Genomic DNA, 18,828 nt, shown 5'->3' with positions numbered 1-18,828 from the left:
TGTGGCCTGCCCTCTGCCACCCAGGAACAGGCCTAACCCAGCAGGGCGTTATCTCCCGAGGGGTCCCAGACTGCGAGAGGGCACAGGCTGGGCTGAGGGACCCCCGCCCCCAACCGAGTGCACAAATTTTTGTACACCGGGGCCTCTAGTTATTTATAAACTTTTCTTTCCTCCTTATTTCCTACTTCTTCCATCATCATCCTTATTTCGTACTTGTTCCGTCATCCTTCTTCCCATCTTTCTCCTATCGTCCCCCCCCCACATTCCTTCTTTCATCTTTACCCCAGCCCTCCCTCCTTTTCCTTCCTTCCCACCTTAATTTTTGTCTTCACTTCCTCCCTCAGACATGTTTTGCTTCCTCCCCCATTTCTTCCTTCTTCCCGTTCTCCTTAAAGCTCTACTGGCTCCCCTTTTCTTCCCTCCCTCTTTTCTTCCCTCCCTCTTTCTCTCTCATCCTACCTTTCCCATACATTCTTCTCTACTTACTTCTGCTGTTTAATATCTGTCTACCTGCCTAATTATTCACTATCATTTATCTTTTTTCTTTTCTGACTCCTACTTTTAAAATGTCCCCAGTACACAACTATACTCGATTTTCATTACAGCTCCTACAGTTCACTCATACATCCTCTTTCCTTCTTTAACTCTGCTCTCTACTGGCTCCTTTATAAAGTTCTTCCCTCCTTCCCTTCTTAAAGCTTCCGTTCGGGACGGGGGGGTGGGGGTGAGCAGGAAGGGGGAGTTAACCCCCAGCCCAGGTCTCTGCCCCGGCCAGGTGTTTGCTGCTCCCCCTTCCCCAGCCTCCCTACCACCGTCCTGCTCCCATTCCCTGCCCGGCACGCCCGGCCCAGCGAGGGTAGCCAAGGCCTGCATGGCCCGGGCTCTGCTGCCGCGAAGCAGGAGCGCCTCAGCCCAGAAGGGATAGGACAGTCCAGCCTTCATCCCGGGACACGCCAACGGCCCGCGTGCTTGGGACCACTGCCCTCCTCTCATGTCTGGGTGGGGCCCCCCACTCCACACCACCTGTGTCCCACCCTCGCCAGGTGCACCTGCTCTGCCGCCCCCTCCCCTAACCCCCCTGCCCCCCGAGTGTGCAGCCTCGCGTTTCCTTCCCTTTTCCATTCCTGTGTCTTTTTTTTGGTTCCCTTTCTGTATTTCTGTTTCTCCACTCGGCCTGTCTGCATGCAGGCCTGCCTTCCTCTCTCTCTCCTTTCTTATCCTCTCCTATCATATCCTCTCCTACCCTGGGCCTTGCAGCTGCCTGAGAAGGGAAGGGGGACGCAGCCTTCTGATCCAGTCGTGATGTTGCAGTGTAACAGACAATTTGCATATTCCTCTATCATTATATAGGATACTTAATGTCGAATATTACGTCAATACCTTATAATAGCACTATATTTGTCTCTTAAAAGTTTATAAAGAACCACAAAATGCTGGAACAATGATTGTTTGCTTTTCAACTCCAAAACTCATTAATATACTGTTAACCATATTCCTAAAATAGATTATCTTTAAAAACAAATTCTAATCACCCAATTTGGCTAACAATTCTAGCATAAAAATTAAGCAGACTTCCTTTTTTGAAAAATGAATACATCACACTAAAAAAATGTGTTCTAAGCCATTATTCATAACTGACAATTGGTCAATTAAAAGAATGGAAAGAGAATCTAGTAATTTTCTCTAATAGCATTTTCAAAACTTGTTCAAAATAAGCAACCCCAGGGAGTCCATCTCCCATTAATCATACTTGATTCTGAGCATACTCTAATTATGTATCCATTCCCTCAGAATTTATGTATTATAAATTATCTTAATGAGTCTTCACTGTGTCACTTTGAGGTAATCAAATTATTATGTGGATATATTTTGTCATCTCACTTTTATTGTTTATATTCCTATATCTTTCTGCATCTAAGCAGTTCAGAGCTCAGTGCAAAGGCAGAAAAATGTCACTGATCAATTCAAACTATTTTCAAATTTAAAGAAATAATATCAATTTTGATGAAACCATTAAAAACATATTAAGAGGAATCTGCTTTAGAAAAATACTACTGGTATATTTATAACATTTTATTATAAAAATGCACAGACATACAGAAAAAATGAAAAACTGCAGAGCCACCAAGACTTTAAAATTAATATTACCTTGTATCTGTTTTCCCACATCTATTAACTGGTCTTAATTTTTAAAGCATTTTAAAAGAAGTTGCAGGCCTCAGTATAATTCCCCATATATTATTCTTCAGCTTGCCTATCATTAACTATAGCAAAGTAAAATGGTTTTTTCTTTCAAAGAAAAATTTACACAAACAATGAATACAAGGTAGTTATACCATTCATTCAATAAGTTTTGACTGGCATGTGCTCTTCCTAAGAGAACACAGGACATTACCAGTGCCCTAGAAAGTTCCCACACGCGCTTTCCCAATTAGTCCCTGTCCCCAATGCCCAGGCATCCAGTTCTAAGCCATGACGACTACTTCTTTCCAACATAATTTAGTTCTGCTTCCTCCACCTCATCTTTTAAACAGATGAAATTTGCATGTTTCTGTTTTTCGAACATCATATAAATGGAAATCATACATGAATGTCTTGTTTTATGTATGGCTACGTTCACTAAGCATGTTTCAAGGTTGCTATAGGCATCAATAAATAGTTTGTTCCTTTCCATTGCTCAGACATATTCTGTTGTACAAAGGCAGCACAGCTTGTTTATGTATTCTCATGTTGACAGACATCTGAACTGTTCTGAAGTGAGAGGGCGGCCCCATTTTGGCAGAGGTTATATAGGGTATTTGGTGCCCTAACTCTGTAGTTCTGGGACTTCCTCCCACTTCCCTCTGCTGTCTCCATTACTCTGCAGCTGCTGTGTAGTTATGAACTCTATCTTAGATTCCTCAAGCCATTGACTGCCAACAAGCCAACAGGAACCTTCCCTCAGGCAAAACCATTAGACAGGAAACGCACCCAAGGCTAGTCCAGCGGCTACTTGTTCTGTTTGTTTGACAGAGCCCTCGTAATGTTTATTTCCATCATTATCCAGAGACCGTGGTCAGGGTGTGTGGAAGGATTTGTCTGATGAAAGCCAATTCTTCATTTTATGAACTACACCTCCTTATTATTCTCTTGAACTCACTTGCTCAAGACTGTAATTGATATTCCTATTTTGGGGTTGTTGGCTTTTTTCCCTCTCAAAAGCTTGATTAAGCCAGCCGCTTCAACAAAAAAACAAACAAACTAAACCAGGAAAACAGGCCTTTGTCAGGTGGAGTATGAAAGCTGAAGGAGAGGATCCTGTACTCCTGTGTATGAACCAACAACGTCCCCAGACACCTTGGGTGTCTGTAGAACAGTGGTTCTCAACCTTGGCTGCACATTAGAATCACCTGGGAATCTTTTTAAAATCCTGATTTCTGGGCCTCGTCCTCCGGAGATTCTGTTTCTTTGTTACAGGGTGGGGCCACCACATTAGTAACAAAGAAATAGAATTTCCGGATGATGAGGCCCAGAAATCAGGATTTTAAAAAGCGTCCCAGGTGACTCTAATGTGCAGCCAAGGTTGAGAACCACTGATGTAGAACATACCCTAAGCCCTAAGAAGCAAAGATTTGGAGAACTAAAGATACCGGCCACTGTTTGTGTCCCACACTAATCCTGAGTGATACATATGAGGAACATACCCAAAGCAGCTCAGCAAAGGCCTTAAAAATGAACCAGCAAACTTTGGAACCACTAGAGTAACAGAACTTGTAGTTTAAACCTAACCATACTGATCACCTGCTTTAATCAAAGAAAAAAATAACAATCATGCTCCCAAGAGGATACAATAAAAAAATCACAACATACAAAGAATCAGGAAATTCTGAACAATTCTGAAAGAAAAAGGCAATTAACAGATACCAATTTTGATATGATCCAGAGATGAGAATGATCAAAGACATTACGGCAGCTACTTTATCCACTCTCCACAAGATAAAGTACACACTGGAAAGTATAAAAAGAAATAAATGAAAAATTATAAGTGAAAAATTGAGGAGAGAGGGAGAATGATTTTATAAGATAATAAATGTAGACAGAGGAGAGCCAACACTGAATAATTCACCTTTCTGAATAAGAGAATTCAAATATATGGGGGGAAAGTCTAGTTTTAATTTAAAAAATTTTTCCTGACGGTTTGCATCTTTAGTTCTTAACCGTAACGAAAACGTCCAGAGCAGTGTTCGCCAACCTTTCGGATCTCAGGGACCACTAGTGGTCCGTGGACCAGTGGTTGATGACCACTGCTCCAAAAGGTTTCCTTAAACCAGCAGTCGTCAACCTTTCGGACCTCGCGGACCACTCAGCCACCACTGGTCTAGAGATCTCTAACCAAGAGGCTTTAACCCTATACTATCTCCTCCAGAGGTCCTGTGGAAGGTCATGATTAATCTTTGAAAAATATCCAGATTCTATATAATTTGTATGACAGAATTCTTTTGAAGTGCTGGACTGCAAATGAGGAGATCTGGTTCAAGTCTTGGTCTGTAACTCTGACAAAGTATGTGATATGGTATCATTTCTCTAAACCTTAGTATCTCCTTTGCAAAATGAGGGCCCATTCAATGAGTTATGTCGATTTAGCTGTGAAATGTAGTCCCATGATCTAATTTTAGGAACCCTCTGAGGGTCATTCTAGTTTCCCCAGATCTTAGCATTAGTCAGGTTTTCATTGTACTAATTACTTGTTTCTGGCAAATAAGCATAATATATAGGTCAGGTAGCTGAGACTAGCAAAGTTTAGAACAATAATGTCACAATGCAAGCCATAATGCAAACCATCTAAATGTTAAATTTTCTATAGATAAGAAAATTTAAAAAGAAAAGATGGCCATCGAATTTAATAACAAATTTTATTTAACCCAATATATCAAAATATTTCTTATAATCAAGATTTTACTTTTTAAAAATTATCTTCAGATTCCAGCATGCATGTTATATTTGCAGCACATCTCAATTATGACTAGTCATATTTCCAGTGCTCAACAACTACATATGACTAGTGACTACCACACTATAGATCACATGTCTACATGTAGAGATGAAGGGCCAGGGGAGGGGAGGCAACAACAAACAAGGGCCCCAGTATCTCAATGAGTAATCTGACACACACACCCCATATTGGTGGTGGTAATGAAGTCTGCCTTGTTACATGGCAGGGAGATAAGAGCGCAGAAAGTCTGGTTTTGAAATAAATATCCATCTCTACTTTGGGTAGCACCTAAAAAATGGTAGATGTTATGTATCATTTAAAATTGATGTATTAACAAATATTTATTTTTTTGGAAAGCCACTGTCAAAAAGGCTCCTTCAGCCAAGACAATGAAGCATCCATAGGAATAAGAATAAAAACTACATGCAATAAACATCCAGTATTTAAATCCATAAGCTCACAATGACATCTTAAAATCCTCATTGGTCTACTTTTCCAGGATTCTAGGAAACAACCCAGTATTTTAAATTCATAATTAAAGGAAAGAATCAAGTATTTAGTATGCCTTTACTGTGCCACCAGGGAATCGAATATCCAATGAGGGAAGTTTCTCTTTGTAGAAATATTACAGATACTACAGACTTGATTCAATTAGGATGTCAACATTCTGTACACTCATGGAAATAATGGATCAAGGCAATGATCAGCAGTGGCCACCTAATCTAACAATTAGAGACTACCAAATACTAGGTGATTCTTCAAGGAATTACACAGCACCACCCATGAAATATGATGCCCTCCAAATAAAGCAAAAAACCCTGAATCAGATTAAGCTTTGATCTAACTACAAAAAACCCTGAATCAGATTAAGCTTTTAGATCTAACTACCAATTTACCAAAATATACACAGGAAAGAGGTATTTTACTACAGGAATGCAATTAATGAAACACAAAATGAGAAAACCTTACAGGTTTTTCCCCTAAAAGGGAAAAATTAATAAATAGTTAAAAGCATAACCTGTATATTCCAACCAAATACATGGATTTTGTTGTGATTCTGTAGAAACACTATTTATGAGTAGGTGAGAAAACAAACAAATGGTTAAATAATGATACTAAGAAATTAATGTCAAAATAAAAAGAAATTACTGTCATCATCTCATACCCATTAGGAGGACCACTATCCAAAAAATAAAACAACTCACAGAAAATCCCAAGTATTGGAAGAATGCGGAGAAATCAGAATCCTTGTGTACTATTGTTAAGAATATAAAATGATGCAGCCACTTTGGAAAACAATATAAAGGTGCCTCAAAAAATTAAAACTAGAACTACCACATAATATAGCAATCTTACATCGGTTATATAGCCAAAAAGATCTGAAAGCAATATCTGCACACCCAGATATTGCACACCCACGTTCATCACAGCATTATTCACTATAGTCAAAGGTACAAGCAACACAAATGTCCACTGATGATGAATAAAGAAAATAAGATACACACACACAATGGAATATTATTCAGCCTTTAAAAAGAAGAGAATCCAGTCACGTGCTATAGCATGCATAAACCTAGAGCACATTATGCTTTAAATAAGCCAGTCACAAAAGAAACATACGTACTTATAAAAAGTAGCTAAAGTAGTCAAACTAGTGTAAACAAAAAGTAAACTTGTTGCTAATGGCTGGAGAAGACAAAGAATTGGGAGCTGTGGTTCAATAGGTACAGAGTTTCAATTTTGCAAAATGAAAAAGTTTGAAAGATCTGTTGTATAATAATGTGAATACAGTTAACACTGCATTTATTGCACACTTAAAATTGTTAAGATAAATTTTATGTTTTTACCACAATTTTTAAAAAGCATATTTAAATTCCCCTTCAAAAAAAGAAAAAACTCTCGATTTTTAAAGTATGATAATGGCATCTTGGCATATATTTTTAAATAGTCCATATCTTCCATAGATACATAATAAAATATTCATGAATGAAATCATGTGATGTAAGTGTTGGCTTCAAAATAATCAGGTGTGTGTGTGTGCAGGGTTAATGGTAACAAAATGATTAAATGAAACAAAGCTGATGAGTATTGCAGTTGGGAGTTTATTGTGTTATTCTCTCTAGTGTATATTTGAAATTTTTCACAATAAAAAGTTACAATAATAATACACATCTGTTGGCCAATGGGTTCTATTAATGTAATAAGATAATTATAGAAAGTAGTATAAATCATTAATACAGGAAGGTAGCTATAAATCATCATGACTTAAGTTACAATTAGAGTTAAAATAACTTGTACCTAGGCAAGTGAAGAAAGAGAGAAAAATGAATGTTATGAATCCCTCATGGTTATTATACCAAGAACAAAGTTGAGGGAGGGTGTGGGGGTAGTAGAGTTAACTGTTCCCACAAAGCATTCCTTTATGGCATGTTGAGAGAAGAAAAAAAAAAAAAAGATAAGAAACTACACAACGCAGGCATAAAACCCTGAACACTATGGCATTTCTCAGGTCCAGAGGAAAACCATCATTCGGGCCAATATCTATAAATTTACAAGCATCATATGCAAATGTGTAGGAATGGCTTTTGTGTCCTCAGCTAGATTATAAGCAAATTTGTTGTAATTTTGCCCTTCATTTCTAATACACACTAACATATATAAATGTAAATTTCTGTGGTCGTGACTTAAAAATGATTTTCAGCAAAATTGGCAAAGGTGAGATGATCTGATTTAAGATACAGTCTAAGAGTTGTTCCAAAAAGAAAAACAAAACAAAACAAAAAACACAATACACATCCTGTGTGAGCAGCACATTTAAAACTTCACTTAAGAACAGGCACTTAGAAGAGACAGCAAGTTGCATAGGCACCTACATCTCAGAGTCCAAAAGCCTGCACAACTGATTCTCAAGGGAGACATGTCACAAATAGTTAAGACTCCAACAACCTACCTAGTAAAGTAACAGGTTTCAAATGTGAACTTCAAACAAAACGCCAAGGGCAGATAGTCCAAAATGCCAAAGATGATTTACCATGGAGCTGCTTCTTACAATAGAAACTCTACAGTGCTCCAGTGGAAATAGCAGATTTAATGATGGTTAATGAGTCACCCAACCACCCTAAAGAACCCAGCAAGTGTTTCATAAATTAATGATGAACCATGTATTCCTTCAAGTTAGGTAAAGACAGAAGAAGAAAAAATGTTTTCCCCAACATTCTCCATTATCTGCTACGAGACAGAGAGGGGAGGGCTGGGACATAGTTGGAGAGAGGTGTTAATTTAAGAATTCAAAAGATAGTTTAGACAAAGGAAATCCTCCTCTTATCAACACACTGACAAATTCATCTTTAAAATGAATCATCTCCTAGGAATATTTTCACAGATACGGTAACTTATCTCACCCTATTATCCTGGTTTCAGTTAATTTTTAATTTCATACTGATGCATCTACCATTTCCCACAAAATCCTATAAACCTTTATGTTTCCACAGCTCCCTGATTTAATGTTTAATGTAAACATTTAAGTAAAAGTTGTTAAAAGTTTTGATGATGCGCTATTTTGAAATGGAAGATGCTGTTTAAGTAATTAATTCTTTAAAAACAAAAGGTAAAAATTAATTATCCTATTTATTGATCCCCCAAATACACAGCAATACCATTTAGATAAGGAATTACTTTTTGTAAGGGAGAATCATTCTGAATTCTAATCAACAGTGATGAGATCATTCTGCCTACAGCTAGAAATTTAGTCCAATTCTATCATCAAATTTTATGAGTACTTGACAAAAGTCATCCAAGACACATGCAAGAAAGCAAGCAAATCCCAACTCCTACAGAGCCCAGTGGTCTTTCTGCTGTATAACACAGCTGACAGACTTTTATTCCACAAGGCTTCTGAGTGAAATTTTTAAATAGATAAAAATGGTTCTCCTGAAGATTATCCACTAGCTAACAGGTAGAATTTCAGCCATTTAATTATAAATATAGGGTGTCCCAAAAAATACATACACACTCTGAGTAATTATAAAGGCAGTGTTTATTAAAATCCATTTCATTATCAAGTATTTTTTGGGGATCCCCTGTATTTGGATAAATGCAATATGCAAAATCAGGCTATTCTATAAGATGACAGAAAAAAACACAAGTTATTACTGCCACTATAACTTAAGTTTACCATGGAAATTCTATTCCCAAAATAGTCTACTTGTTAAAATACAGTATCATCACAACATAATAATACTTTTCATCCTGATAACCATAACCAAGAAGTTATAAAACCTACAGATAATGGAAATCTTCAAAGTAAAGGTTTGCCTTTTTATTTTATACTAGAGGCCCGGTGCATGAAAATTCATGCACTGGGGGGAGCACGCGCCCTCAGCCTGGCCTGCCCTCTCTCACAGTCCGGGAGCCCTCAGGGACAGAAGGCGACCCGGCGATCAGGGGAAGGCAACACCCCCATCACACCTCTGCTGCTGCCGCACTGCGTGGCTGGGGGCTGAGGGCGGGTCTGGCTGCACCGCACGCCTGCCTCCCCTCCAGCAGGGCTGAAAGGACTGGGGGACTCCAGCAGGGCTGAGGGGTTGGGCGCCGCCATATTTGTGATGGTCAATTTGCATATTACCTCTTTATACATAGGATTAAGTTATCAAAAATATTTTAAGTGCCTTAAATTACACATTAAAAACATTTCTTTAGTTTGGGAACACATGTATATTTTGTGAGATGTGAGAAACTTCCCTTAATAGATTGTTAAAAATAAGTGAATACTAAAAAGAGCATTAAAAAACTCTAACATTCAGAGTGGGAGCAATTCTTACCATTGGCAGTGCATTGATGTGGGGATGTACAACTGAATATCCGGTACCACCAATCACAAGTTGCTGTTGCTGATGCTGAGAAAAAGGAAAGTAAAATATTCAGTGTGCCCTAAAACAAATTCAGTTTAAAAGATTCCTCATGCCAAATTCTACATGTATGAAATAATCTTCATTTATGTCTTGAAGCTCTCCACCAATGACTATCTTTCTCCCCCTAAACAATTATAATCATAAACAATAGCATCAATTTCTGAATGCATAAGAAATGGCAGGCAGTGAATCTGTATAACATTCCCAAGACTGGCACAATGAACAAAATGAGACTCAAGAGATGAATCTGCACAAACTGACCCACATTCAGCTCAATTCATGCAAATATTATTGTAAAAGGGCCCAACATAGTATGCTAATAATCTACAATCATAAGCCATAAAGAATGGTACTAAACTTATATTCTATATATTGCTTAATAATAAAGAGAAATACATGATTGGTTTTGAAACAACTTCTATAAAAACTTATTAAATTTTAATCTCTTCAGAGTTTACATTTTGTATAGTTTCCCAGTCTTCTCGATTGCTCAGTCCCAGCACATTATCTTCCATGAACCCTTTTTGTAAATACAAGTCGTTTTTCACACCACCTGTCAGCGGTGACTCTCAGGAGAGACACTGACCAGTGCAGGTTCTAGAGCAGAGCACAGTTTCCTCTCAACTGCCCCTGGCACACCCTCTACCGGGGAGAGCACAAGCTGATGCCACAGAAAGCAATGTAGGAGCTTTACCTCATACACCTTATAGGTAAATTAAGCCAAGAAATACCAAAAAGATTATGCAGCAAATACACTGAATAACTCAGAATTTAATCCCTTGAAGTTTGTTCCCTTCAGATTTTATCTGTAGTGGACTGGAACTCTCATTTGTGCTGATTGATAGCTCCATGGCTGTCTAAAACCTTAGTGCTACCATATAACTTAAGCTATAAGGAAATCTAGAAATTAAGAATTACAGATGGTTATATCAACATATGCTATCCCATCAGCGTCTGGTGTTTCAAGAGAGAGGAATGAGCCCAACCAAGGCTTTTTGGTATAAGACACTTGTGAGGAAGTTGGTAGATCCTTTCTACACCTATGGAAGAAATGTTGTATAGATATTATGATTGAGTCCAAACAATACTTAGATCACAGCTAGGCTCTGTTTACCTCAGGGTCATGTTATGAACATCCATTATTTTACTATGAATTTTTCATGAACCTTTGAGCTATAGGCCATATAGGGTGACCCGTTATCCCCAAATCGGCAGAGTACCCTTATCAGAAAAGAAGTTTGGGCATACATTCATTCTGTTTATAAACTAGAGATCCGATGCACGATATCCATGCAAGGGGATCGGCACCCGCCGCGGCAGCTTTCTCAGGAAGGTCATCCAGAAGGACATCCGGTCTAATTAGCATATTATGATTGTATTACTATAGATAATTAACATGTGCTACTGAATTATGTACACTGTAAAACACAAAACCATTTTTTAAAGGGGATTATTTACAATGTTGTAGTATTGTTTAAAACATTATAGTTTAATTTTTAAATGTCTTTTAATCATGATGATTTTATATCATTAACTCATATCTCAAGGCACATTTTACTCTTAGAGCAAGGCTTGTCAATACCAATATTGAATGTATGCCTATGTGTCAAATAGCTTTCCTGATACAGTAATCTCAATTTTTCAGCCATCTTCTCCAATGATTAGATCATGGCAGGGGAAAGCTCATTTTAGTAGTTTGTATCAGCTCTACCATTTTCTTGTTTCCTATTCTTTTTCTTTTTTAAAATATATTTTTATTTATTTTAGAGAAAGAGAAAGGGAGAGGGAGAGATAGAAACATCAATGTGAGAGGAACACTGATCGACTGCCCCCAGCACACCCTCTATCTGGGATCTAGCCAGCAATCCAAGCATATGCCCTGACCTGGAATCAAACCAGTGACTTCTTGGTGCACGAGTCAATGCTCAATCCACTGAGTCACACCAGCCAGGCTTGTTTCCTACTCTTACTAATGTTTCTTATACTCAGTTTCTTTGCAGGAATCTTTTAAATTATTAGGTTTTTGTGGAGTCTGGTTTAAATTACATAATGTAATTCATAAATCTACATACTCAAACACAAGCAAACTGACAGTAGCAATCTCAAATACATGGCAAATCTCAGAAATGGAATGAATGAATGGGAGTGCGACTGTTGCTTTGTGGAAACCTCCTACTCTTCTGAAAACCATTACGTACATATGTTATACATGACTCTGATATCACATCCAAATAGGGGTATAAATTTGAACCCCTACATTAAATATAAATAATTTTTCAATCTAAAATGAACATAAATAGACTAATAGAGCACTGTATCCCAATGGATACTTGTTTTTACTACTGTGACATGTACACACACAACACACAAACATACACATCTACCTTTGGAAAAAACTAATTAGATCAGGGGTCCTCAAACTACGGCCCGCGGGCCACATGCAAATACAAATATTGTATTTGTTCCCGTTTTGTTTTTTTACTTCAAAGGAATACATACATAGGAATCTGTTCATAGTTTTTATAAAACTATAGTCCGGCCCTCCAGCGGTCTGAGGGACAGTGAACTGGCCCCCTGTTTAAAAAGTTTGAGGACCCCTGAATTAGATCATTCCAGCTATTAGACTTTTTCCTCCTCTTCCTGGATCTCTTCTCTTTTCTGTTATTAGTGAGTCTCTCATCACTCTCATGTGCCTCGAATCTCAGTTTCTCTAATTATCTTTTTTCTACCCTTGTTTTCTTCATTCATTTAATTTTATCTATTAGACTATTGTCCTTAAGGGAAAAATCACAATAGTGAATAAATATTTAAGTCTACGATTTGAAGTTTGTATTACTCTGTGGGAGATAATGAGTCAAGAGGCCTGCCCATTTGCACATACATACAACCTGAAAAAGTGAGGAATTTCTAAAAAACATAAACATATACAGGGCTCTATTTTGGAATCTAAATTAGATGTTTTCCTAGCCGACTCATTTACCTATGCTCCAGGCCATTATACTGTCCATTTATAAAAACAACACACAATTCTTCATCTTATAAGATAAACATCCAAATTTTAAGATATAATTATGCCTTTTACAAAAATCTAAGGTGTATTTAAGGTAACCTGACAGAATGTATATTAAAACTATCTGTATTAAAGTCATTCAAGTTGTCCAAAAACCAAAATCATGTGTATCCTTTACATCTGCCTTTTTAATCTCACTTGCTGAATCTCCTCTATTTTCACCATTATCAGATGGTCCTCTCTCTGTGTTCTCTGCACTCTGGCTGCCATGACAATGCTCATTCCTTCGCCAGAAATGTGCTTTAACTTTGGTTCTGCCCCTCCAGATTCAGCCCAAATCAGCTTCCTCCTTGGCTGTACACCACTTTCTGGAGAAAGAAATCTGCACCTCTCTTACCACAACTTTGTAGTGCCTTATTCTGTCATTAGGCATCCCCTTATCAGACTTCTGGAGACCAGAGATGGATTGCTCACCTTGTTGACCCACCACAGAACTAAGAATAGTGCCCTGAACAGACATAGTTCTTAAGATATATGTATGTATTCATTATGTGTAATGTTATAACATCTCTATGTGTAAAAATAAGCGCATACATAATCTATATCTATCTACTTATCTATCTATCTATCTATCTATCTAAAGGCTAAGTATATATCTGTCTGTCCGACTGGTAGCTATGATGTGCACTGACCACCAAGGGGCAGACGCTCAATGCAGGAGCTGCCATGACGCCCACTGGCCATTTTAAAATAAACGGCACCACAGACCTGGTGCCAACAAACCAACACTTGGCTTCCCACAAGTAGGACACAGGCCCCGCCACCACCCCAAAGCGACAACCCACCCCATGGTGCAAAATGTGGCCCACAGCCCAGCCCAAAAGAAACTGTCACTGTGGGCACCAGGTAATGACGTCACATAGCAATGCCTGGCTTCCTCTCCTTAGCAACTAGCCTCCTTGGAATTTCTTCAGCCCATGAACCAGACTTGCTTTATAGCCAGGTTCAAACATTTTACAGTTTAACCAAATGTCTGTGCATCGTTTTCCCATGCCTCATCTCATTTGATCCTCACAGAAGTCTTGGAGTAGGTAGAGAGGAGACTTGGTAGAATCCTTTTGACTTTTCATTAGCCGGAAAACAGATTTAGAAAGTTTAGAAACTTGACCCAACTGGAATAAAGTAAGAAATGTGGAACTTGAAAATGACTTCAGGTTTTCTCACTGCACAGAATATAGTCAAACACTGCTACAGTTAAATATTTTACCCTTTGTTCTCCCTGAGTGATCTATAATAATATTCTGCTTCATGTTGGTATTTACTGCTGTGTTGCTGACAATTACCTGAAAGAGAAGTTGGGGTGTTGCACAAGGCTGGAAAAAGTTTAGCTAAATCAGAAAGCAGGTCTAATTAAGCAAGTTTATTCTGTATATATAAAAGGCTAAGTTGACTTGCGCATGCACGATACATATAAAGCTCTTGCTGGTGCCAAATGCGCCCATGTGTTTCCATCTGTCATTGTCGATCATGAATTTGGTTGACACTTCTATTATAGAGAAAGGGTGAATAGTGATATTAAAATATTTCTTCTAATTCCTTTTGATAATAAAGAGTAAATATGCTAATTGACCCTCACACCATCACAAAGATGGTGGTACCCACAGCCAATAAGGAGGGAATATGCCAATTGCTGCCCCGCCCTTAAAGGTGGCAGCGACTACAGCCAATGAGGGAATATGCCAATTGACTGCCCCGCCCTCAAAGATGGTGGCGCCCATCCCCTCAGCCCCGCTGGGGCAGTAGGTGCACGGCAAGGTCGGGACCACGTGCCTGCTTCCAGAGACCCCCCCAGGCCTCTTAGGCCCCCCGGGCCGGCCGTAGGCAAGGCAAGCCTCGGATGTCGGCTGCCCAGCCATCTAAGGCCGGCCGTAGGCGCAGGCAAGCCTCGGGTGAGGCTCAGGTAACCAGGGCTGTCTAAGGCTTGTGCTGCTGGCAGTGGCGGCAGCAGAGGTGTAATGGGGCGTTGCCTTCCCCTGATCACTGGGTCGCCTCCCGCCCCTGAGGGCTCCTGGACTGTGAGAGGGGACAGGCCAGGCTGAAAGGGCCCACCCCCTCCAGTGCATAAATTTTCATGCACCGGGCCTCTAGTATATGTATATAAAAGCCCAGCGACCAGAACAGCGGAATGACCAGAATGACCGGTCACTATGATGCACACTGCGGTAGCCAACTGGCCCAAGCTGGGCCCGGATAGCCCCCCCACTCCAACCACCCACAGCCCCTCCCCCTAGGTGTCCCCACACCCAACCAGGCCCCTCCACCCCAATCAGGGGTGGCACCAGTTGGCAAACCTCCCACACCCTCTACCCCCTTGCCAGCCCAGTCCCTTTCGGCCTCCATCAGGGTGGGCTGGCCAGACCCCACCTGTGCACAAATTGGTGCACCAAGCCTCTAGTTGAAAATAAAACATAGTAGAGGCTGAATTATTGCAAACAAATCATATTGGTTAGGAAGAACTACTCAACTTTCTGTTTGTTGTAGAAATGCTTAGGAAAGCCTGGCTATACCAATACTTGTAGGATGTAACCAATAAAGGCTAACCTTCTGCCACTAAAAAGAAAAAACAAAACAAAAAACAAATTCATGAGCATATAACCACATAAAATCAGCATAAAACAACTATTTTGTTCTACATATACTATACCTATTTGTTTTACTTTTTGTACTGAAATTAATGTTTGTAGGCTTTGGTTTTACTTCTAAGCAAAAAGCTTTGCTTTCAGAACATTTTACCTAAAATGACATTAATTTTGGAAAAGGCTTTCAAATAGACACTGCTGACTCAGCAAACATCTTTCAAAATCTTCCACCTACATATAATTAGGATTTTTTAATATGCAAAACTTCTATAAAATAGTTCGACAGTATATTTTGACTGATTTTTAAAAATACTACCATAAAGACTTTAGAAGTAAATTTATTTGACTCATAGATCTCTTTGAAAAGGTAATGGATTACAGATCCTTTTCCTAAGAAAAGGTACATATTGCGGCATAATCTAATCTAGAACCTAGTGGACAATAACAAATTCAAGAAAGAGTACTTGCTATTCTTAAGAAATAAAAGGTACAAATGAATTATATAAATTGGGGAAATCATCCCAAGAATTAAGAGAAAACAATGATCTTGCCATAATTAACGTGCTTAGAAAGTTTCTTATTAAATGAAGTTGGGGGCAAAAAAACAAAAAGGTCACATAAAAAGTCCAAAATAAATTGCTTAGCACTAGACTGCTTAATACAATAAACAAATAGCGATTACCTTCAACTGAAACAACTAAGAGAAGGATATATTTGTACACTTAAGTTTCAACTAAATCTTCTCAATTGCACTGATCCATTTAACAAAAGACTTATTAATTGCCTTCTTCAACTTGGCAATATCTAATATCATACGAAGCATTCATCAAAGCCTCTAAAACATTATAGCCTGTGCGCTCCTCATCCCATTCTCAATCACACACCTACACAATATTCTAGACAGCCACTGGAAAAGGGGAAGGAGCTGTAACAGAAAGGATATCTTAAAGAAACTGACAGAGAGATCAGATCAGATTCAAAGGCCCAGTAGTCAGAACAAACACAAGTTCACCATCATTTGCTATGATTTTCACTTTCCTTTGTTATTTAAGTGACTTAGGGAACATGGATTCAAGAGTTGTATATTATGATCCCAATTTTCTAATCTATATATAAAACGCCAGAGACCAGAACATCTTAACCACTGAACGACCGGTTGCTATGACGCCCACTGCAGCCAGAAAACTACCGGATCAGGGGGTGGGCCAGCTGGCCCTGCTCCCGCGGCCCCTCCCCCCAGCTGGCCCTGCTCCCGATGGGCCCTCACCACCCTGATCAGCCCGCAGCCCCTCACCCCCTCCAGCCCTGCCCGATTGCCCCCTCAACCCAATAGGGGGCAGGCCAGCCGGCCAACCTCCTGCAGCCCCTCCCCATGGCCAGCCCCGTCCCCAGTCACCCCCCCACACCCAAATCAGGGGTGGGGCCCGCCAGCCAATTGCCCACGACCCCTCCCCACAGCCAGCCCGACCCCAATCAGGACCAGGTCGTCCAGCCAACCCCCTGCTGTCTCCTCCTCCCGACAGGCCCGGCCCCAATCCGCCTTGATTGGAGCCAGGCCAGCTGGACCCCACCCATGCATGAATTCATGCACTGGGCTTCTAATTGGATATAAGAGCACAAATCCACATAAAAAAACAATTTAAACATACATTTTAAAAAATAAATGAAATCAATATGCATTGATGTCTAATCATACAATTATTATTTCAGCTGAGTTAGTTTCATTGGTAGCATCACCTGTAGTTGGATTTTATATTAGATTTATACAAAAAAAAGATTGTGCAGGAATAACACAAAAAAGTACTAGTACTCAAAAATTTTCCTGTCAAAGAATTAACAATGCAATGAAAAACAATAAAACCACAAATTCTCTTATACTAAGACACAAAGTTTTTAAAATTAAAGTTTGGTTTGGGCAGTTTTAAGTATTATTAAAAATTAAATTGATTTTTTAGGCACTAACATCTACCAATCAAAAGTTTCTAGTTCACTAACTTTCAATGATAGATAACTGAGCATGAGAAAAGGCTTAGACTCACATGTTAGCTGTGATATTACACAGGTGGTATAAAAGTGTTTGACTAAGCACACACTGTTGTCAGTTACTTTGAAAAAAAAGTGGTACATCAACAATGTGTAACTGTAACTAGTTTCTTTTTCTCATCCAAAAAACTGTTACTAAATTAATGGTGGGACTTATAATTTATTATGCCTTAGAAATATGACAGATATGACATTGTTTTCTTAACACAAAGCTGATGGCAGCTAAACATTTATAAAAGCGATTTGGGAGGAAAAACAAGTAGACGGGTGAGGGGAGGCAGTAGGAATAGTATAAGGATGTAGGAAATTATAGGATAAAACAAAATCAAACTTTGCCTTTTCCAAATTTGCTTAACACTATATAGGCAGTACCTTGGCCCTTAAGTTTCAAGAAAAAACTGACATAATTCCCAAATCTTTTTAGGTTTTCTCACTCTTCCCAAGGGCTAAACATTTGATTCAAGATATCAGCTATTCAAGAACTTGGAACAGCTAATTAGGCTAGGACAAGACAGAAATCATTCTGCTGAACAATACTGGTATACTCCCAGCAGAAACAAAAACAGTTCTTGCAGGGATGATGGGTCTTTGGTTAACTGCCCTACAGAAATCCCTTCCCAGATTCTAACCTAGCCGTGACACTCAGATTTCATCAGTCTAGGGCAGAATCTGTACATTGGTTGCATTTTAAAGCTCCCCCATGAGATTCCAATGGGGGTTGGGAACCACGGGAATGTGTGGCAGGAAAGGGAAGAAGAGGGAATTTTACTAGTCAGATTCTAATTATTATTCTTGTGGGGTGAGGAAGCCCAAAGAATCACTTCTTTCAAATATCAGCATTGCAAAGTGAGTGCTTCTCAGAATTAGAGTGGGAAACATACTGTATCAAGCAAATTAAATGCTATTAATTTGATTTTAAGATTAGCAATAAGAAACAAAAGATAAACTCAATCCCCCTCCCCAAAAATGAATTAGAAAAGGTAATAATGAGGACATAGGATCACAAAATGGAGGTTATCATAATAAAAGAGCACAAAGGGAGCATTATTGGTACCTACATTTAGATAACAGACACATAAAGACCAAATGAGACTGAACTCTGTATGACAACACTCCAAGTAGTAAGTAGAAATTATAGGAAGATTGTTTTTCTACTCGATATAATGAAAAACTGTTATGCAAATCAATGGAAATATTTAAACAAAACCCAGATCTATCATTCACTGAGAAAGTTATTACAGTGGAATATACAGG

The 18,828-nt window shown here is 39.0% G+C and overlaps 1 protein-coding gene across 6 annotated transcripts in view; it reads right to left on the bottom strand.

The window, feature by feature from the left end:
- TBL1XR1 (transducin (beta)-like 1 X-linked receptor 1) overlaps positions 1-18,828 on the bottom strand; it is a 171,055-nt gene that overhangs the window by 68,639 nt on the left and 83,588 nt on the right. For 4 of the 6 annotated variants that reach the window (XM_006770030.2, XM_015568016.1, XM_015568009.1 and 1 more), the window contains exon 2: positions 9,793-9,867. Coding sequence is in view for 1 of the 6 variants with exons in the window: in XM_015568009.1 (XP_015423495.1) it covers positions 9,793-9,867 (75 nt within the window). In the remaining 5 variants the exon portion in view is untranslated. Of the gene's footprint in view, positions 1-7,922; positions 8,042-9,792; positions 9,868-15,417; positions 15,500-18,828 lie in introns of those variants that run through there. The other 2 variants (XM_015568011.1, XM_015568014.1) reach the window with 2 other exon arrangements.

This window comes from Myotis davidii, unplaced genomic scaffold, assembly GCF_000327345.1.
Source record: "Myotis davidii unplaced genomic scaffold, ASM32734v1 scaffold123, whole genome shotgun sequence".
Lineage (NCBI taxonomy): Eukaryota > Metazoa > Chordata > Mammalia > Chiroptera > Vespertilionidae > Myotis > Myotis davidii.
Note: the sequence above shows the minus strand (reverse complement) of the source record. Positions and strands in the feature narration are given on the sequence as shown.